The 21704-nt window shown below is 43.3% G+C and overlaps 1 protein-coding gene across 5 annotated transcripts in view; it reads left to right on the top strand.

The window, feature by feature from the left end:
• fmnl2a (formin-like 2a) overlaps positions 1–21704 on the top strand; it is a 136844-nt gene that overhangs the window by 113032 nt on the left and 2108 nt on the right. For 2 of the 5 annotated variants that reach the window (XM_060929975.1, XM_060929979.1), the window contains 15 exons: positions 1111–1221; positions 1386–1535; positions 5677–5778; positions 5949–6276; positions 6717–6911; positions 11926–12050; positions 12306–12508; positions 12845–13079; positions 14578–14646; positions 14733–14813; positions 14887–15016; positions 15933–16096; positions 16218–16319; positions 16439–16534; positions 18352–18475. In XM_060929975.1, the coding sequence (XP_060785958.1) occupies positions 1111–1221; positions 1386–1535; positions 5677–5778; positions 5949–6276; positions 6717–6911; positions 11926–12050; positions 12306–12508; positions 12845–13079; positions 14578–14646; positions 14733–14813; positions 14887–15016; positions 15933–16096; positions 16218–16319; positions 16439–16534; positions 18352–18475 (2215 nt within the window). Of the gene's footprint in view, positions 1–1110; positions 1222–1385; positions 1536–5676; positions 5779–5948; positions 6277–6716; positions 6912–11925; positions 12051–12305; positions 12509–12844; positions 13080–14577; positions 14647–14732; positions 14814–14886; positions 15017–15932; positions 16097–16217; positions 16320–16438; positions 16535–18351; positions 18476–19973; positions 20075–21519; positions 21620–21704 lie in introns of those variants that run through there. The other 3 variants (XM_060929977.1, XM_060929976.1, XM_060929978.1) reach the window with 3 other exon arrangements.

The following is a 21704-nucleotide window of genomic DNA, read 5'->3' as shown; positions in this document are numbered from 1 at the left end:
GCCAGAGTTCTTCGGGGGGGGCGCAACGTGAGGAAAAATAAACCAGAATAAGTTACTATTGCGGACATTTAGCGAACTTCAGCTAGCCTTTGCCAGAGACAAAATGAATCGATTTTTAGTACCTAAAGCTACAGTGAGTGAGGAGACAGAGTCTGGGCCAAGCAAAAAAAGAAGGAAGTATGACCACGATTATTTAAAGTTTGGATTTTCATGGACTGGATCTGAAGATGCTCCACTGCCACAGTGTGTTGTCTGCCAAGAGGTGCTAGCTAACGATGCTATGAGATGTTTAAAATGTGTAAAACAAGATGTTTTAAAAAAAAAGCACAGATGTTTAAAATGTGTAAAAAAAAAAAGATGTTTTAAAAAGCACAGATGTTTAAAATATGTAAAAAAAAGATGTTTTAAAAAAGCACAGATGTTTAAAATGTGTAAAAAAAAAATTAAAATGTGTACAACCATTTTTTTAAATACTAATGGAACATTAAGTATAGCAACAACAAAAATTGTAAGGGGGGGGCGCTGTTGTTTATTTGCTCTCTGAGGGGGGGCTGACTCTCCCACACTTCGAAACCCCTGGTTTTGCGCATAACAGTTTTTAGGGGTAAAACGATGCCGCTGTATTTGAAATAGTAGGTAATGTTACCAAGCAATGTAAAAGATCCAACCGTATATTTCTGCACCACAAAATCTTTTGCTTTAGCATACATACAAATCAGCGGAGTCAAGCGCAGAGTCTGTCTAGCAGTGAGTAAAAGCACAGGCGCAAGAGAGAAGCAAGCAGCATGCTGCACTCAATTTGTTTGTGTAATTACCTTTGTTAGGTAAATAAGTTCCTGATGTTTGTGTCTTGTCATTACATTTGAACTGAGATCTTGAGTACAAGGATTATTTTTTTTCCTTTCCTTTATTGTCATGTAAAACAAAGAAAAATGTATCTTAGTTTTCATCAGCTAAATTGACATCATTTTGCAGACTGCTGAATGTGCGTTGCACGCTTGACTATCCTGGCCATAGTAAATAAGCACATCCTATTTAGTCACCGTTTAGTATTTGGTTTTCTTCTTTACAATTCTACGTATTAACATTCAGCTTTGCACTTCCTTCCAGGTGGCTTGTATGCAGTTCATAAACATTGTGGTCCACTCAGTAGAAGATATGAATTTCAGAGTGCATCTACAGTATGACTTCACTAAACTATGTTTGGATGAGTACCTGGATGTGAGTATGCTTTAGTACTGTGGTATAAAGGCCAGGTTTATTTAGCTGTTTTGTCTGAAGGAAAATAAGCCAAGACGTTGAAGCATTTCTCACTCACTGTTTTTGTTGATCGACTCATCCCTGGTTGCTTTTTCTCTGTTTCTTTGTTTCTGTGCTCCGAGTAGAAGCTGAAACACACTGAGAGCGATAAATTGCAGGTGCAGATCCAGGCCTACCTGGATAACGTGTTCGATGTGGGAGCTCTGTTGGAGGATGCTGAGACGAAGAATGCGGCGCTGGAACGAGTGGAGGAGCTGGAGGAGAGCATGTCTCATGTGAGTGCCATGTCCAGACACCCATCACATTTTCCTTCCCTGAGACCAGAGAACAAAAATAAAAAGTTTTATACATGTAACTGTGTTTAACTCATCTACAGTGGTGCTTGAAAGTTTGTGAACCCTTTAGAATTTTCTATATTTCTACATAAATATGACCTAGAACATCATCAGATTTTCACACAAGTCCTAAAAGTAGATAAAGAGAACCCAGTTAAACAAATGAAACAAAAATATTATACTTGGTCATTTATTTATTGAGGAAAATGATCCAATATTACATATCTGGGCGGCACGGTGGTGTAGTGGTTAGCGCTGTCGCCTCACAGCAAGAAGGTCCGGGTTCGAGCCCCGGGGCCGGCGAGGGCCTTTCTGTGTGGAGTTTGCATGTTCTCCCCGGGTCCGCGTGGATTTCCTCCGGGTGCTCCGGTTTCCCCCACAGTCCAAAGACATGCAGGTTAGGTTAACTGGTGACTCTAAATTGACCGTAGGTGTGAATGTGAGTGTGAATGGTTGTCTGTGTCTATGTGTCAGCCCTGTGATGACCTGGCGACTTGTCCAGGGTGTACCCCGCCTTTCGCCCGTAGTCAGCTGGGATAGGCTCCAGCTTGCCTGTGACCCTGTAGAACAGGATAAAGCGGCTCGAGACAATGAGATAAGATAAGGTTTACGTATCTGTGAGTAGCAAAAGTATGTGAACCTCGAGGATTAGCAGTTAATTTGAAGGTGAAATTAGAGTCAGGTGTTTTCAATCAATGGGATGACAATCAGGTGTGAGTGGGCACCCTGTTTTATTTAAAGAACAGGGATCTATCAAAGTCTGAACTTCACAGCACATGTTTGTCGAAGTGTATCATGACACGAACAAAAGAGATTTCTGAGGACCTCAGAAAAAGCGTTGTTGATGCTCATCAGGCTGGAAAAGGTTACAAAACCATCTCTAAAGAGTTTGGACTCCACCAATCCACAGTCAGACAGATTGTGTACAAATGGAGGAAATTCAAGACCATTGTTACCCTCCCCGGGAGTGGTCGACCAACAAAGATCACTCCAAGAGCAAGGCGTGTAATAGTCGGCGAGGTCACAAAGGACCCCAGGGTAACTTCGAAGCAACTGAAGGCCTCTCTCACATTGGCTAATGTTAATGTTCATGAATCCACCATCAGGAGAACACTGAACAACAATGGGATGCATGGCAGGGTTGCAAGGAGAAAGCCACTGCTCTCCAAAAAGAACATTGCTGCTCATCTGCAGTTTGCTAAAGATGACGTGGACAAGCCAGAAGGCTATTGGAAAATGTTTTGTGTATGGATGAGACCAAAATAGAAATTTTTGGTTTAAATGAGAAGTGTTATGTTTGGAGAAAGGAAAACACTGCATTCCAGCATAAGAACCTTATCCCATCTGTGAAACATGGTGGTGGTAGTATCATGGTTGGGGCCTGTTTTGCTGCATCTGGGCCAGGACAGCTTGCCACCATTGATGGAACAATGAATTCTGAATTATACCAGCAAATTCTAAAGGAAAATGTCAGGACATCTGTCCATGAACTGAATCTCAAGAGAAGGTGGGTCATGCAGCAAGACAACGACCCTAAGCACACAAGTCGTTCTACCAAAGAATGGTTAAAGAAGAATAAAGTTAATGTTTTGGAATGGCCAAGTCAAAGTCCTGACCTTAATCCAATCGAAATGTTGTGGAAGGACCTGAAGCGAGCAGTTCATGTGAGGAAACCTGCCAACATCCCAGAGTTGAAGCTTTTCTGTACGGAGGAATGGGCTAAAATTCCTCCAAGCCGGTGTGCAGGACTGATCAACAGTTACCGGAAACGTTTAGCTGCAGTTATTGCTGCACAAGGGGGTCACACCAGATACTGAAAGCAAAGGTTCACATACTTTTGCCACTCACAGATATGTAATATTGGATAATTTTCCTCAATAAATAAATGACTAAGTATAATATTTTTGTCTCATTTGTTTAACTGGGTTCTCTTTATCTACTTTTAGGACTTGTGTGAAAATCTGATGATGTTTTAGGTCATATTTATGTAGAAAATTCGAAAGGGTTCACAAACTTTCAAGTAGAGCCCTGCACTCCCGCGGGAATCCCGCAGGACCCGCCGCAAAGCAGTGCGGCGCGGGACAAATTTTCAAAGCTCATTGCGGGCGCGGGCGGGACCAGAAGTGCACATATGCGCGCGCGTGTGGGAGCGGGAGTGCACATATGCGGCGCGGGTGGGAGCGGTGATAAGCTGCAGTCCCGCTAACTAAAAATGTGCTTGAAATAAAATTTATAAATTATTAATTTATGTCTATCATATATAATTTGTGCTGGATATTTTATTTGGCATTAATAAAAACATTTTAAGATGCCTAAATTTATAGAGAAAGTCAGATTGCCAGATTGAGTGAGAAATGGCATCTTAAACTTGCCATTGATCACTCTAATGACTCACAGCTCACACCCAGCTAGCAAGAGAACCATGAGTGAATTGATTTACTTGTTGCGTTAGTCTACAACTTTAATCAGAGAGACAGGTTACACAGTGACGGTAGGCTTGACTCAATGCTATCCCAGAAATCCTTCCTGTAATATGCAAATGTGGCTGTCCAATCAGAGGCGGCCAAATTTGCATATTACAGGAAGGATTTCTGGGATAGCATTGAGTCCAGCCTACCGTCACTGTGTAACATGTCTCTCTGATTAAAGTTGTAGACTAACGCAAGCAGTAAATCAATTCACTTCTTTTACTAGCTCTGCTTTGCAATAAAAAAAAAAAACTTTAGTACAAAGCAAGCCCATTCACTTTTTTATGCTGATCAGAGAATTACAATGGTTTCTCATGTGATAAAAATTTGCGATTAAATATTTTAATCGTTTGACAGCACTAATTATTATTATTAGAGATACTACATGCTGAATTCAGAAACGAGGTAAACAATAACAAACGTGAGCTGTAGATATTTATGCTCAAATCCACTCAAAGTATGGGGCGGGGCACCATCACGCTGTGTCAAGACAAGAACTTTCCTGAGAAATAACGCGAACGTCTGCATCATGCGGGATTTGCGGGCGGGAGCGGGACAAAATATGGCAGGCGCGGGCGGGAGCAGGACTGAAAATCATAATTTTTTTGTGGGCGCGGGCGGGAGCGGGACTGAAAATCATAATTCTTTGCGGGCGCGGGCGAGAGTGGGACTGCACAATGCGGGCGTGGGCGGGAGCGGGACTGAAAAATCCGACCCGCGCAGACCTCTACTTTCAAGTACCACTGTATCTGTTTAAAATTTCTAACTCTGGAAAGATTAACAACATCCCTCACATCTAGAAGATGTCGCCTATGTGTTCAGTTTTTCTGCTCCCCACAGACATAACCAATCATATGGAGACTTTGATAGTTAGCTAATAAGTTGAACAAGGAGTATTAGGAATAGAGGAAAACATGCAGGCCTGTGGGGCTCTTGGCCTGAACTTAAAAGTGGTTCTGGGAACAAACCTGAGGTGTCCGTCCCCCCGCTTTTCAGCCAAGCAATGGATTTTATTAAACAAATGAGATCAATTAAAACTGTTCCTCAGTTCATCTAATCAAATGACAAAGGAAATGACATGAATAGTGGTGCAGATACTTGCTGATTAGCATGTCAAAGCTTTGAAGTGAAGCCATTTCAGAGTAGGCATTAAGTACCTTTGAACACTTCAGTTTGATTAGTTGCCCTCTTCCGATTTAACACATTTCACAGGAATCGACTGTGCTAATACTGATTTTTTTTTTAATTGTAGCTCAACTCTTTTGATCTAAGGCTAATACTTTTTCATTTGGCCATAACCATGATTGGATGAGTAGTTCCCAAGAATCTTAATAATGTGCTGTTCGGTGTGTGTCTCTGTTGTTGATGCACCAATTTACCACAAGAATATTGGTCATATTACTGTGAATGTTGAAGATAGGTTTTACTTTAAATGCGAGTTGTCAGCTGTTATTTTAAGATTATTATTATTGTTGTTACATTATCTTGATCTAGGCCTCTCTTGATTTACACATTTGAAAGAGCCTTCAGATCAGCATACACAATCCATATTAATAAAAACTGAAAAAATATTAGTTTCTTTTTGTGAGCATGTCCCTAATCTCCCAATGCAGATGACGGAGAAGTTACAAGACACAGAAAACGAAGCTATGGCAAAGATTGTAGAACTGGAGAAGCAGCTAATGCATAAGAACAAGGAACTGGACTCTATACGGGTGAGAGTTTCCCTGCCTGTTTATCCCTGTTTACTTTGTTTTTAGATTTTTGCTACAGGCAAAATCTTATTTTTATATCTAAAAAAAGTATCTTGAAGTATAACTATAACAAGGGTGCACAGAAAAAAAAATCAGTGTAAATGCTATTATTCTTTTGCAATTGGGTATAGGAAGTCTACAAGGATGCTAGCTCGCAGGTGCACACGCTGAGGAGGATGGTGAAGGAGAAGGATGAGGCCATTCAGCGGCAGTGCAATCTGGAGAAGAAGATTCATGAACTGGAAAAGCAAGGAACCATTAAGATCCAGAAGAAAGGAGACGGGGATATTGCCATCCTGGCCTCTGCTCCATCCACTAACGGCCTGCTGGCAGGCACGGAGGGTGTGATGGGGGTACCTGGTGGTGCCATGGTGGGTTCTGTGGGTCCAAGCAACGGTGTAAAACCAGGCATGTCCATGCCACCACCTCCCCCTCCACCCCCACCTATGCCTGCATCATGTGAGTGATTTAGATGTACTTCTGTGGTTAGTCAGAGAGATCCGAAACTAGTGCATCAGTACTCGGTTATCCTGACCAGTGCACTGATGTTTGAACTGTAGCAAACCTCAGTTGAAATATTCACTGTTTGTTTGTGCTCTGACAACATTTTATAAGCTTTAAAATGGAAATAATAACAGAGACATGGCTGCCTTCAGCTCCAGCAGTTCTCTTTTGTGGCACACAGCAAGTGGATTAGAAACAGAAAATGACTTTATATTTGGTCTTGCTAATTGAGTCTCTGTGGGAGAAATATCTTCTGGCAGGCTATCGGAGCATATCTCTCTCTCTCTCTCTCTCTGGTGATCACAGCTTTTTTTTTACTGTCACTCCTTATTCATATTCATTCTTATCTCTATGTTTACTTTGGTTCTTTTCTTCTGTGTCTTTTACCGTTTCAGTACCAAACGGTCCATCAGCTGCCCCTGAGCCACCTCCTCCTCCTCCACCACCACCACCACCACCACCTCCCCCTCTTCCGGGCTCTGGGATCGCTGTGGAGGAATCTTCCCGTATGCCCCCACCTCCACCACCCATGGCACCACCTCTACCAGGCTGTGGAACCCCCACTGTAATCTTCAATTCAGGTCTTGCAGGTAAGTCTCTATGCAGGCATCGTGTCATGTCATCATCCCTTTATCTCATCAAAAGCATCTCACAAGGCAACGACACAGACCTAACAGGAGTCGGCACTTACATGGCCCTTTTCCACCAAAGCAGTTCCAGGGCTGGTTCGGGGCCAGTGCTTAGTTTGGAACCGGGTTTTCTGTTTCCACTGGCTCTGGGGCCAGAAAAACCGGTTCCAGGCTAGCACCAACTCTCTGCTGGGCCAGAGGAAAGAACCGCTTACGTCAGCGGGGGGGCGGAGTTGTTAAGACCAACAACAATAACAAGACCGCGAAAGGTCACCATTTTTAAGCGACGAGAAGCAGCAGCTGTACAAACACAAAGTCATCCATTATTGTTGTTGTTGTTGCTGCTGCTGCTTCTTCCGCGTTGTTTTTGCTTCGATATTCGCGTCAAGGTTTATGCAAACGTAGCGACGTAACTGACGTATACAGCAACATAACTGACGTATACAGCGACGTAATGACGTGGCTTCCCTTAGCACCGTGAGCTATGGAAAAGCAAACTGGTTCTCAGCTGGCTCGCAAGTTGAACGAGTTGTGAACCAGCACCAGCACTGGCCCCGAACCAGCCCTGGAACTGATTTGGTGGAAAAGGGGTAACAGTGTATTTTCTAAGCAGTATTTTAATGGTGTATTCAGTTTATCATTTTGAAACTCTATCAGAATTATACTGGTAAGTAAAAGAGACCACTGTTTGGTATAATAAAGCTGTAACTCACTATGGCAGCAAGAGCCACAGTGTCTGTAAGTTGGGCCTTACTGCTCTTCTCAGCAGCACATGATAATGATCACTAAGATGTGGGTGTTTACTCACTCCTGCTTAGAACTGTTTAACTTCCCAGCCAGGCTGTTTGGTCAGACGTCACTGACTCACACATAGTCAATTGAAGACAAAATCCCACTGACAGTGTTTCCTGTATGAGGGGAAAAATGCACGAGTTCTCAATCTAGACCAAACAAAGATATTAAAAGTATCAGTGATTAAGTGGGAATTTTCAGACTATTATGAACCAATGATCTTTTTTAATCTTTGAAAGGATTAAAGGAACAACAAAAGGAATTTCTGAAAGCAAGTCATCACTTGCGATGCAATTTGCTAATCTCTAAGCTTACCCAGAAAATGCTCCCTGTCTGATTGTATCTGTTTCTCTAATATAAATTAACACCATCCATAGCATGAACATGCAGTCCCTTTCTAGTCACTTCTTTACGCTGAACACTGAGCAGCACATGCAAAATTCATGGCCAAGTTCTTAAATACTGAGTTCTGAGACTGCATCGGCTGACAGGTTGAAAATCAGCTGTAATGAGACCACGTTGCTGGCCTTGGCTTGAAACTTTACAGTCTCTGTAAAACATGCCACTGTTTATGGAGTAAAAATGAACAGCTAACCTTGTCTAACATTTTGTACATTTTATGATTATGGTAAAATGTGGGACAGCTGATCATATCTTAAAGACTTTTTTTTCCTGTTGTTGTTGTTGTTGTTATTGATCTATTGCTGTTTATCTCTCTTCAATCTTTGTGCCAACCTAGAGGGACCCATTAAGCTGTACTGTAGGTTTTCTGTGTTGTGTTTGTGTTCTTACTATTTCATCTTTATATGTAGAATTCGTTGAGATGGCAATTTTAGTCCCAAAAGCCTTAACAATCAACAGAATTTCCGTCAGTTTCTGGTGCTCCAAGAAAGGCAGCTTATGTCTAATTGTTCCACATGGAGCCAGGCATAAATTTAGATGCTCTGCTGCAAGGCTTTTCCTTCAGTCTGATCACTGCTCAGTCCAAAAAAGGAACATTTTCTGGACCTCACTTTGTACAGTTCAGCAAATGGCAGTATGCAGATGCCAAAGTATGAAACCACATGTTCCATGAGACCCAAAGCCTTTATTCCTATACTTTTTCATTGCAGTCGAAATCCATTACACTATTCGGAAATTGAGTGATCCACAGGCAGACCTAACCACAATTCCAGCTCTATAGTATTCTCTCAGTCTCTCCATTACATTATCGGCTTCTGATGGAGAATTTTACAGCCCCAGCTAGACTCGTTAAAAATCCAGCTATCAGTATTTAGAAATTTAGGTGCTAAAAATGCCACTCTGTGTGTTCATTTCAAGTGTGTGTTGTGTGCTGCTGCATGTTAAAATACACTGGCATGCCACTACAAGTGAATTCTTGCACAAACGTTAGATTGCAGCTTGCTACACAGACACATCACACTATTGATAACCTGCATAATGTCCAGGAAGTAGGCTGAATTTCTAATTCTACCCCATCTACAGTATCCATACCATCATGATGGCATCTCTCCCTCTGTTAAGCCTCATCTCATCTCATCTCATCTCATCTCATCTCATCTCATCTCATTATCTCTAGCCGCTTTATCCTGTTCTACAGGGTCGCAGGCAAGCTGGAGCCTATCCCAGCTGACTACGGGCGAAAGGCGGGGTACACCCTGGACAAGTCGCCAGGTCATCACAGGGCTGACACATAGACACAGACAACCATTCACACTCACATTCACACCTACGGTCAATTTAGAGTCACCAGTTAACCTAACCTGCATGTCTTTGGACTGTGGGGGAAACCGGAGCACCCGGAGGAAACCCACGCGGACACGGGGAGAACATGCAAACTCCACACAGAAAGGCCCTCGCAGGCCACGGGGCTCGAACCCGGACCTTCTTACTGTGAGGCGACAGCGCTAACCACTACACCACCGTGCCGCCCTCTGTTAAGCCTGAGATCTCATATACAGACGGGTGACAAATAAGGAAGGAAAAGCCTGAACAAATGAGTGTAGAAAAGACACATGTACTGCTTGATACAGTATTTAACATCTTACAGTGCTTTGTAATATGTATAAAAGTGCTGAGTTGATCAAAATGGCAGGAGGGGCAGGTTCAGTTTCAGCAAGAGCAGTCCGTCAACTACATCAAGAGGGATAAGGGATAATATAATAAGTTTGCAGTGCATGAACTCCTCGGTACAAGGATAAATGGACATTTGAGAGTTTAGTGGTGCGAGTTTAGTTTTTTGTGGGAAAAACAGCGGTATTGTCAGATGAATCATCTTTCACCATATTCTTGACAAGTGTGTAAGTGCAGGTATGGTGCACATCAAGAGAACAGTACAGCCATAATTGCTTGGCACATGGTGGTGTAGTGGTTAGCATTGTCGCCTCACAGCAAGAAGGTTTCTGGGTCCGAGCCCAGCGCCCGATGGGGGCCTTTCTGTGCGGAGTTTGCATGTTCTCCCCGTGTCTGCGTGGGTTTCTTCTGGGTGCTCCGGTTTCCCCCACAGTCCAAAGACATGCAGGTTAGGTTAACATGGGGCAGCCATGGCCTGAAGTTGGGCTGAAGTGCCGATGAGCAAGGGCACCTGACCCACAACTGCTCCCCTGGCGCTGGAGCATAGCTGCTCATTGCTCACTTGTGTGTGCATGTGTGTGTTCACTGCTTCAGATGGGTTAAATGCAGAGGTTAAATTTCACTGTGTGCTTAAAAGCCTCTGCATGCTCTTGCGACAAGGCTTTCGCAGATAGCTTTTCGCAGACAGTTGTAATTTATCGTTGAGCGGGGAGTAATAGGCGTGCGCGATGTTATTCACCGCCACAACGCAAGGGGGCGCGAAGTCGCGAAATCGCTAGGAGTAGTTGGTGGGTGTGGTTAGTGGAGTGTTTATCCTCCGGTTACTTATAATGACTAGAACTGGAGTCGTATAGATGTACGTACTTCCTCACTTCCTCGATCAACCGCTCTTCGTGCTGCTCCGTCTTTGCTCGTGTTTTTAAAAATGGCGGTCGTGAAAACAAACCAAACCGGGAAAGTAGGGAAGCGGAAGTGCGTGTACAGCGGATGTAGAGTGGACCAATCAGAGCCCTCTTGTCTGTGACGCTGTCTGCGAGGCTTCTGCGGTGGTCACAATTTTTGGGAGGTGCGCGCAGAGCATCTGCGAAGGTGGGGGGGCTACTCAGACGCTGTCTGCGACGCCATCTGCGAGGACTGGGTTGTCAGTATAAATTGGCCTTTAGTCTGTGCTTGAGTGACAAATAAAAGCTTCTTGGCTTCATACAGTGAGGGTGTCCGGTAGCTGCGGAGGGCATATGAGTTGGATCCATGCACTTAGATGAAAGGGTCATGACTAGTCAGGTTCTGACTGATCACTGTTTTTCATCTGAAGAAACATTTCTATCCTGATAGGAGTGCTGTCTTCCAGGATGATAATACATTCTTCCACAGGGCCTGGGCACGTTGAATGGTTTGACGAGGATGAAAACTAAGCCATGACTTTCACAGTCAGTAGATATCAACCCAGTTGAACATCTGTTGCAGATTTTGGACTGGCTCATGTGTTGGACAGGGCTCTTCACTACTACTATCGAAATTCCAGTTGAGGGACACTCTTTTGGAAGAATGGTGTTCATCTCTCCAGTACAGTTCAAGAGATGTGTAGAATCGATTTCACTGGCTAGTGGCTCATGGTGGCTTAACGCATTCCTAAGACATTGTTGTTTTGTCCTTTGTCACCCATCTGTTATGCAATGTATAAGGCAGATACTCCGTTACGTCATGTCTTATGGTCTGTACTCTAGTGCACAGCTGCAGCATTGCTGAATTGTCCCCACAATAAGGGCACTCAGTCCAATAATAGAATCTTTACCAAGGGTTCGTGGCGAGAAACTGAGCCACTCTTATTCACTCACTGTCACCTCACTGTGACTGCAGCTCTACACAGTCTGTTTCTCCATACTGCTCTGATTTCTCATTGTTGCCATGGAACTTCAATGTCAATATGAAGGATTTATCCGTTTCTTTTGTCCCCCACAGTGACCCTGCTCCACATTGTGTCTGTCACCACTCCTAAACCAGCACTCACTCTAACGGCATTTACTGTATTTATGCAGTGTTCATTCTGAGATGTGAAATGGTGAATGCGTGCTGTATAAGACATGTATGCTTTTTTTGTGATGTCGTGCAGCTGTGAAGATTAAGAAGCCAATCAAAACGAAGTTCCGAATGCCAGTGTTTAACTGGGTGGCACTGAAGCCCAACCAAATCAATGGCACTGTCTTCAATGAGATTGATGATGAGAGGATACTGGAGGTAAAAGTTCCCACACTACACTAGATTACGCCACAGTCTGAATGTGTTAAATGCACACTCAGGTGATAACCCTGTAGAATTTATGTGCACTTACGCTCACGAATATTATACTGTGTTTATTTTTTGGACCTGATGTTTAACACTTGGTACAGTATTCACAAATCAGTATTAGAACAGAATAACGCCAAACCGTGCACTCTGACGATATGAAGATCTGAAGAAACTATCATGCCTTGTTTCTCTTGTTTCCTTCAGGATCTAAATGTAGATGAGTTTGAGGAGATATTTAAGACGAGAGCTCAGGGTCCTGCTATTGATGTCACGTCTAGCAAGCAGAAGACTATCCAGAAGGTCCTTAATAAAGTTTCACTGTTGGATTCCAACAGGGCCAAAAATCTGGCCATTACACTCCGAAAAGTGGGCAAGACTCCGGAGGAAATCTGCAAAGCAATTCAGATGTAAGTTATATAAAGCGGAAGATAACTTTTTATGAAAGCTGTCATACTTTTTCATAGGATTTGTTTACTGTTAACTCTCACTGCACGTGAGATATCCTGTGCGTCCAGCACGCTTTACACAAACCGTTCAGAATCGAGAGCCTGCATGCTCATACTGCTGTCTTTTGTGTGACAAGAACCTCCACCATTTCCTCTCATTCTGCTACTGAGAACAGTGTGAAGGTCATTTTCATATGAGCGTTATTATTATTATTCTCCCTGTCTGTGGAAAACTCTTTCGGAACCTGGTAAAACAGGCATTGAAGTATTTCACCGATCTCTCCTTGCCTGTCTCAGGTTTGACCTGCGGATGTTGCCGGTGGACTTTGTGGAGTGTCTGCTGCGCTTTATCCCCACAGAGCCCGAGGTCAAAATGTTACGGCAGTACGAGAAGGAGAAAAAACCACTGGAAAACCTCACGGATGAAGACCGCTTCATGATGCAGTTCAGCAAAATTGAGCGCCTCATGCAGAAGATGACTATTATGGCATTTGTGGGGAACTTTAGTGAGAGTGTGCAAATGCTTACTCCGGTAAATATTAAACATTTGTCACCTGTTACTTTTATATCAACATCTGATGTTATATCGTTATGAATGGAGAAAGAGTGCGCTAGTCCCAATATACAAGAATAAGGGAGATGTACAGAGCTGCAGAGGGATAAAATTGATGAGCCACACCATGAAGTTATGGGAAAGGGTATTGGGGGTGAGATTGAGAAGAGAGGTAGTAATCTGTGAACAGCAGTACGGGTTTATGCCAAGGAAGAGCACGTCGGATGCAATTTTTGCTTTAAGAATGTTAACGGAGAAGTACAGGGAAGGCCAGAGAAAGCTACATTGCGTGCTTGTAGACGTGGAGAAGGCATACGATAGAGTGCCGAGAGATGAGTTATAGTATTGTATGAGAAAGTGTGGAGTGAATGAGAAGTATATTAGTGGTGCAAGACTTGTATGAGAACAGTGAAACAGCAGTGAGGTGTGCAGTTGGAACGACTGAATGGTTCAAGGTGAAGGTGGGACTCCATCAAGGATCTACTTTGAGTCCTTTCTTGTTTGCCATAGTGATGGATAGCTTAACGGACGAAGTGAGGCAAGAGTCACCATGGAACATGTTTGCGGATGATATTGTGATATGCGGTGAAAGTAGAAAGGAGGTTGAGTTGGGTTTGGAGAGATGGAGGTATGCATTGGAACGAAGAGGAATGAAGGTGAGCAGTAGCAAAACAGAATACATGTGCATCAGTGAGAATGGGGATGAGAGTGTAGTGAAGATGCAAGGAGGAGACGTAAAGAAAGTTGGTGAATTCAAGTACCTGGGGTCAGCTGTGCAGGAAAATGGGGGCTGCGATAGTGAGGTGAGAAAGAGAGTGCAGGCAGGCTGGAGCAGTTGGAGAAGGATTTCGGGAGTCATTTGTGATAGGAAAGTCCCAGCAAAAGTGGAAGGTAAGATGTGTAAGACAGTAGTGAGACCAGCTGTGATGTATGGATTGGAGACCGTACCCTTAACGAAGAGACAGGAGGCAAAGTCGGAGGTGGCGGAGTTGAGGATGTTAAGGTTTGCGATGGGAGGTTGGACAGGATAAGGAACGAGCACATCAGAGGGACAGCACATGTGGAGAGTTTGGGAATTAAGCTAAGAGAGATGAGACTGAGATGGTATGGGCACATCCTGAGAAGAGATGCAGAGCATGTTGGAAGGAGAATGTTGAGGATGGAGCTGCCAGGCACACGAAAACGAGGAGATACATGGATGTGGTGAGAGAGGACATGAAAGTGGCAGGGGTGGTAGAGAAGGATGCGGAAGACAGGGAGCAATGGAGATGAAAGATCCGCTGTGTTCCATGTTTTGTTTTTTTCCGTTTACTGTCGCTTACAGCTAATTTCCTAATAATCTGTATTTATGTAAGAGAAGGTTTCTCATGCCTTTTTCACTTCAGCATCTTTTGGCTGTGCATGCTTATAAAACCTTTTTTGTTAGAACCTGTTTAAGGTTTTCTCTGTTTATTTATGTTTGTTTGGTTCTCAACAGCAACTGCATGCCATTATCGCAGCATCTGTGTCCATCAAGTCTTCACAGAAACTCAAGAAAATCCTGGAGGTTAGTGTGTTATTTTCCCAGAGATGTCTTTCATTTCTCTGGTCTGGTTCTCTTACTGAAACGGTTTTGTTTTTCTCCACTTGCAGATTATACTGGCCCTTGGGAACTACATGAACAGCAGTAAAAGAGGGGCAGTATATGGCTTCAAACTCCCAAGTTTAGACTTGGTAAGACTCACTTCCTTTCTGTTACACTGCTGGAGTCAGTATTCAGTACACTAACCTGCTTTTGTGTTTTCAGTTGATAGATACCAAATCAACAGACAGGAAGATAACACTATTGCACTACATCGCAAATGTAGTGAAGGAGAAATACCAGCAGGTGGCACTGTTCTATAATGAGATCCATTATGTGGAAAAAGCAGCAGCAGGTAGAGCATACAGAATAAATGAATTGAATGTCTCATCTCATCTCATCATCTCTAGCCGCTTTATCCTGTTCTACAGGGTCGCAGGCAAGCTGGAGCCTATCCCAGCTGACTACGGGCGAAAGGCGGGGTACACCCTGGACAAGTCGCCAGGTCATCACAGGGCTGACACATAGACACAGACAACCATTCACACTCACATTCACACCTACGGTCAATTTAGAGTCACCAGTTAGCCTAACCTGCATGTCTTTGGACTGTGGGGGAAACCGGAGCACCCGGAGGAAACCCACGCGGACACGGGGAGAACATGCAAACTCCACACAGAAAGGCCGTCACCGGCCCCGGGGCTCGAACCCAGGACCTTCTTGCTGTGAGGCGACAGCGCTAACCACTACACCACCATGCCGCCTGAATTGAATGTGACATCTAATATTACAGGGGCGGCACGGTGGTGTAGTGGTTAGCGCTGTCGCCTCACAACAAGAAGGTCCTGGGTTCGAGCCCTGGGGCCGGTGAGGGCCTTTCTGTGTGGAGTTTGCATGTTCTCCCCGTGTCCGCGTGGGTTTCCTCCGGGTGCTCTGGTTTCCCCCACAGTCCAAAGACATGCAGGTTAGGCTAACTGGTGACTCTAAATTGACCGTAGGTGTGAATGTGAGTGTGAATGGTTGTCTGTGTCTATGTGTCAGCCCTGTGATGACCTGGCGACTTGTCCAGGGTGTACCCCGCCTCTCGCCCGTAGTCAGCTGGGATAGGCTCTAGCTTGCCTGCAACCCTGTAGAAGGATAAAGCGGCTAGAGATAATGAGATGAGATCTAATATTACTTTTTTTTTTTTTTAATTTGTAAGAGCATACCATGGGAAGTTTGTATTTGTCCTTATTTCTGAATTTGAATTTATTTGCTTTCTTTCACCGTAGTCTCTTTAGAGAATGTGTTGTTGGATGTGAAGGAGCTCCAGAGAGGAATGGATCTGACAAGGAGAGAGTATAGCATGCATGGCCACAACACCATGCTCAAAGACTTCATACATCTCAATGAGAGCAAGCTCAAGAAATTGCAGGATGATGCCAAGATCGCACAGGTATTAATCATCATCATCATCTATCCAGAAGGTTTTTTTTTTAATGTAATTATAGTCAGTAAGACAGATGGTGTATGATGTGTTGCGTATTCTTTTCAGTGACATGGTTGTTTCCTTTTAGGATGCTTTTGATGAGGTAGTAAAGTTTTTTGGGGAGAGTTCCAAAACCATGCCTCCGTCAATGTTCTTCCCTGTGTTTGTGCGATTTGTGAAGGCATACAGGGTAAACGTGCCAGCCAGACACCTTTTAAAAGACTTTACCTGCCAACATATAAATCTAACGCACTATTTAAGACAGAAATCGTGCACATGATTTACTGCATGCTGTTTTCTTTATCTCAGCAAGCAGAGGAGGAAAATGAGCAGAGGAAAAGGCAGGAACAGATGTTGATGGAAAAGCTGCTAGAGCAAGAGGCCATGGAGCAGGAAGATCAGAAGGTAAAGCGTGCTGTGTGTATATTTACGCTATATATACAGGGTGTTTCAAAAAATTTCGATATTATTTGAGATGTAAATATCCCAGAAACTACATAGTCTCAGCAAATGAAACTGAACAGGCTTGATGTTGAGCAATATAAGATTTTTTCCTCAAAATTCAAATGAGAAATTCAAAGGTATGTAGATTCCATGAACGATTTCACAAATTTTCAATATTCGCGAACCCGCCTGACCATCTCTTCCGATGCTGGTGCTCGTCCAGATCCTTTTGCCCTGCTGCACAGACAGCCTTCCTCTCTGAACTTTTTGTGCCGTGTCTAAATCTACATTGCAGTTGGTGAAATTTTTAGAGAATTCGCTCATAAATGCACACTGCAGTCTTGTTCGACTGTGTTCGAGCGTACTCTAACACACAAAACGCCTTTTCTTTTCCAGTGAATGGCATTTCTATACCTAACAAGATAAAAATAATAAACATTAAACTTTGACGGGCGGCACAGTGTAGTGGTTAGCGCTGTCGCCTCACAGCAAGAAGGTCCGGGTTCGAGCCCTGGGGCCGGCGAGGGCCTTTCTGTGCGGAGTTTGCATGTTCTCCCCGTGTGGGTTTCCTCCGGGTGCTCCGGTTTCCCCCACAGTCCAAAGACATGCAGGTTAGGTTAACTGGTGACTCTAAATTGAGCGTAGGTGTGAATGTGAGTGTGAATGGTTGTCTGTGTCTATGTGTCAGCCCTGTGATGACCTGGCGACTTGTCCAGGGTGTACCCCGCCTTTCGCCCGTAGTCAGCTGGGATAGGCTCCAGCTTGCCTGCGACCCTGTAGAACAGGATAAAGCGGCTAGAGATAATGAGATGAGATGAATGAGATAAAATTTTGACCTGTTTCCACACATGCTGTTAAAATTTGAGGTCAATTGAACAAGAACTGGCAAAGTTATTAGACTGTGAAATTATATCAGATTTTTTTTTAAACACCCTGTATATTCTCCTGGCCAAGGAGACGTATACATAGGTCAGAATTACGTATTTCAGAATGTAAATCCGGGTCGATATTACAGGTTTTTAACTTCTTTTTATAAATGGAAGTACAATATTGCACACGAATGATCGAAACACCGGTACACTCATAAAGAGTTAACGTTTAGAAATGGGGACAAGTGGAAACAGAGACTCTCGACCAAATTTAAAAATCACTCGGCAGTAATTTGTCAAAAGCAAAACTGCCTTGGTCTGTGCCAGAAAAAGAACAGCAAGTTACTGCTAAAATAATCATGTACGAAGCCACTGTCGATGTAAAAGAAACATTAATGAAAGAAAATTGTGTGTGTGTGTGTATGCTACAAGAGGTCTAGTCGAGTGTGTTTTCTGTTACATCGTGACACTTTGAGCTTAGAGCAGCCAAAGTTAGCATTTTTGTCTTCCTTGCATAGAATGGATAAGCATGCTGGTGCCAGAGGAACCTTGAAAATTTATAAGGCATGAAGGCTTTTACTCTGTTAAGTGAACGTTTATTATTAAGGAAAAATAAAATACATTTTCCTGGCATTTTTAACTAGTAAGTTCAATTCACACTGTGCCAGTAAGGTAATGAAATGTGTGCGAAGGACTTTGCCCACTTTCCCTCATTTAATGCTGGTTGGAATAAACAGACATGATATACAGCGACGGAAAAAACCGAGACCACTTTTAATGGCGGTCGTATATAACGGTTCGGTATATAAAATGCCCTGTAATTGAGTTTCCATCTTATGATCTATGAGTTCTGCTCAGGAGTTACTGTTACACTGAGAAACTGTTTTTTGCACGTGTGTGTATGTTCAGTCTCCCTCTCAAAAGAGCAAACGCCAGCAGCAGGAGCTGATAGCGGAGTTGAAGAAGAAGCAAGTGAAGGACAGTCGGCATGTTTACGAGGGAAAAGACGGGACCATTGAGGACATTATCACTGGTAACGCACACACCGCTTTCTTTACAAACATATTCACAGGATGAGCACACACACGCATACACACACTCCTTATCTTCTGTCCTGAGCTGGGATTGGCTGCAGTGCACTAGATAAGTATGCATGCCGAAGTTTTGCTTCTTAATAGCGTCCGAACTTAACACGGCAACCTAAAAGCACTAACAGTCAATAACTGAGCTAAAGCTTAACCACCTTGATGATGTTAAAGAGCTTGCTGATAACTAATCCAATCCAAGAGAGTTAAAGGAGAACTGAAGGCAAATTTGTTATTATCAAAATTCTGTTTCTCTGGAGGCGTCGTGGCTCAGGTGGATAACGCGCCATACCGTAAATCCGGGGACCCGGGTTCGAGTCCGACCCGAGGTCATTTCCCGATCTGTCTCCTGCTCATTTCCTGTCTCTACACTGTCCTATCCAATAAAGGTGAAAAAAGCCCCAAAAAAATTCTATTTCTCTCATTTTATTAAATATAGGAATGCATTTTTGATAGCTATTTTGTCACTGCTATAGCAAGTTATGAGGGTTTGAAATATGCTCTGTAATATATCAGTCCGTATGTCAAAGCAATGGCCGTAAACGAGATTCGTTGAGACCTGTGCGAGACATCGTAGGACGGAAGTAAAACGTACAGCGGAAATCAAAGTGACCAACATCTGCCAACGCTGTCAAAAGACGCGCGCGCCCTCCTTCGAATGCTGACGTGATCAAGCCGGAAGTTTTGTTTGTTTTGATAGCAATCAGGAAAGTTTGAAAAAAGTCGGCAGGAATCGTCATTTAAACTCGTTTTTGTGCAATACTTCGTTTGGAAAACAGTTTTCAAAATGGCGGCACTGACACCTGGCTGACACCTCACGTTTCAAAGTCTTGCACAAGTCTCGTGAAGATCACGCAGATAAGCGACGTCTGCCGTGGACCAAACGAACTAAATTCAACACGGCTAAAAACCGAATAGGCCGATAAGTATAATATTTAATTGCAATTAGTTGCCAAGACGAGTCATGATATAAGGTTACTAAAACCAAAAACGTAATTGAATAACACGTTAATTAAGAAATAAAGCAAGTTTAAAAATGACTTCAGTTCTCCTTTAAAATGTGTGCAATGTGTTAAAAAAAAAAAAACAATCTGATTTGTACTAGGTCACTTTAGGTAGCCCCTAATCGATGTCTTTCACTGAGAGGCATTCCTTAGACGCAAAGCAGGGCTTGACCTGACAAGCTTGAGTGCATGATGAATAGAAGTGGAATGCTGGCTGCAATAGGCACTCATGCTGCCTTGTTACATCTCTTACATCTTAATTTATTTTAGGATCAGCTGACAGTAGAACATGTTATTAACCCATTAGACTGTTAATTGTGCCATGCTGCTGAAGAGGCAGTAGCTGTGCTAACATCCTAGCTGCTGTGCTGGCTGATTAACTGTTTATGTTGTGTGTATGTGTCCTTGTGTGTGCGTGTGTGGCTGTTTTGTCCGAACGCAGTGCTGAAGACTGTCCCCTTTACGGCGCGCACGGCCAAACGGGGCTCGCGCTTCTTCAATGAGGAACTCCATTGTTAAAGTTTACTACTCTCTCTCTTAAAGGTTGCTAGAAATAGCATGCTTTCTCTTTCTCTTTGTAATCCACTGTGTGCTCCTTTCACACCTCACATGTTTTATGTTCTGGGTGGGAGTACAGGTTATTTGTCCTCCATTCGGGTTCACTCATTCACTCACTCACTCACTCACTCACTCCTTTGGATGTGGTCCAAACGTGTGTGTGTGTGTGTTGTGTCTTCTGGGTGTGTCCATAATCACCATGTCTACCATTTTCTTCCCTCCAAAACCCTGCATGAAGAGGGGTGGTTTGGGGGGTGAGAGTGATCTCATCACAACTTCCTCTGCATGGAGTGTCTCATCACAAGTCCATGTTCATCAATGTAGCATAACCATCATCACCAATCAGAGCAAGGCGAATGTCACGATGAGCCAACCATGCCAGAGAACTAGATATTGGTCGTAAGGTTTGGGAGATTGAAATGTCACTTTGAGCCGAGTCATTTGCACTGATTACGCTCGAAGAATAAGGGCTGAGACTCCGCTCGGTGTGTTAAAGCGCTGGGCTTAGAGCACCCTCTGCTGTCAGCGAGCACCCATCTCATTTACCGTGCTGTTTCAAAAGCAACACTGATTAACTCATCATCATGGGTCAATATTTATTTATTAAAATAAGCATATTTTAAAAAATGTTTATACGCATCTTCAGGCATTCTGGTTTATTCCGTGGCCTTATGACTTGCTCGAGTGTTTCATCAGTCCATCATAATGTGTGTATGATATCATTGTTGTTGTTTTGGCATTGTTTGCATGATATTGACGTGCTCTATCTCATTTCATTCAGTGGCTTTCCTGTTCCCTTCCAGGGGTACTTCACCTTCTAGTTGAGCTTGGATTAACAGGAAGTGCTTGTGTCATTTCCTGTTCCAGCTAGCGACTTTGGTGTCATGTCCATCACCTGTTGCATGAGACATTTTTTTTTTTTTTTTTTGGAATGGGTTTTTGGTTTTGTTTTTTTAACTCTTGCGCTTTGCATCACCTAAGGTTTTTTTTTTTTTTCTAAACAGCTCGATGATTTGCTTTTATTTGAACGCCTTTATTTGGCTGCATGCATGGTCGTGGTTTTTTTTTCCATCTTAAATACAGATCTGCACCTCAAATAATCCTACTTTGCATTACAGTTTCTTTTTCTTTATCAGAGGGTTTTTCATGCATATTTTGGTATTTGCTCAATGGCGTGATGCTGGAGGTCACTGTGCAAAGCAGCTTGAGTGTTGACAGTTCTTGACCGTAATTCTGCTAATTCGTGCTCCATGACAGCTTGCGCTCTTCATATAGCCATAGAGAGCTTCTTCACACAGCTAAAGACTGTCTTGCAACTTTACCCTCTGATCTCTTACCCCTGGGCAGCTTGGCTTGATGTGCTTGGCGACCTCTCTGTCTGGTCACCTCTACTTTATTTTAACCTCAGTTTTTGTCTCCTCTCCTCTCAGCCTTAAAGAAGAATAATATTACTAAATTTCCAAATGTGCACTCGAGGGTAAGGAACTCGTCCAGTAGCACCCCAGTGGTGATGGATGGTACTCAAACCTGGCAAGCATCCCTTTCTATTTATCCCTTTTATTTATTTATTTATTTATCTATCTAACCTCTTTCTCCCTCATCTCTCCCTCTACAT

Source organism: Neoarius graeffei, chromosome 9 (assembly GCF_027579695.1).
Source record: "Neoarius graeffei isolate fNeoGra1 chromosome 9, fNeoGra1.pri, whole genome shotgun sequence".
Lineage (NCBI taxonomy): Eukaryota > Metazoa > Chordata > Actinopteri > Siluriformes > Ariidae > Neoarius > Neoarius graeffei.
This window is presented reverse-complemented; position numbering and strand designations above follow the sequence as displayed.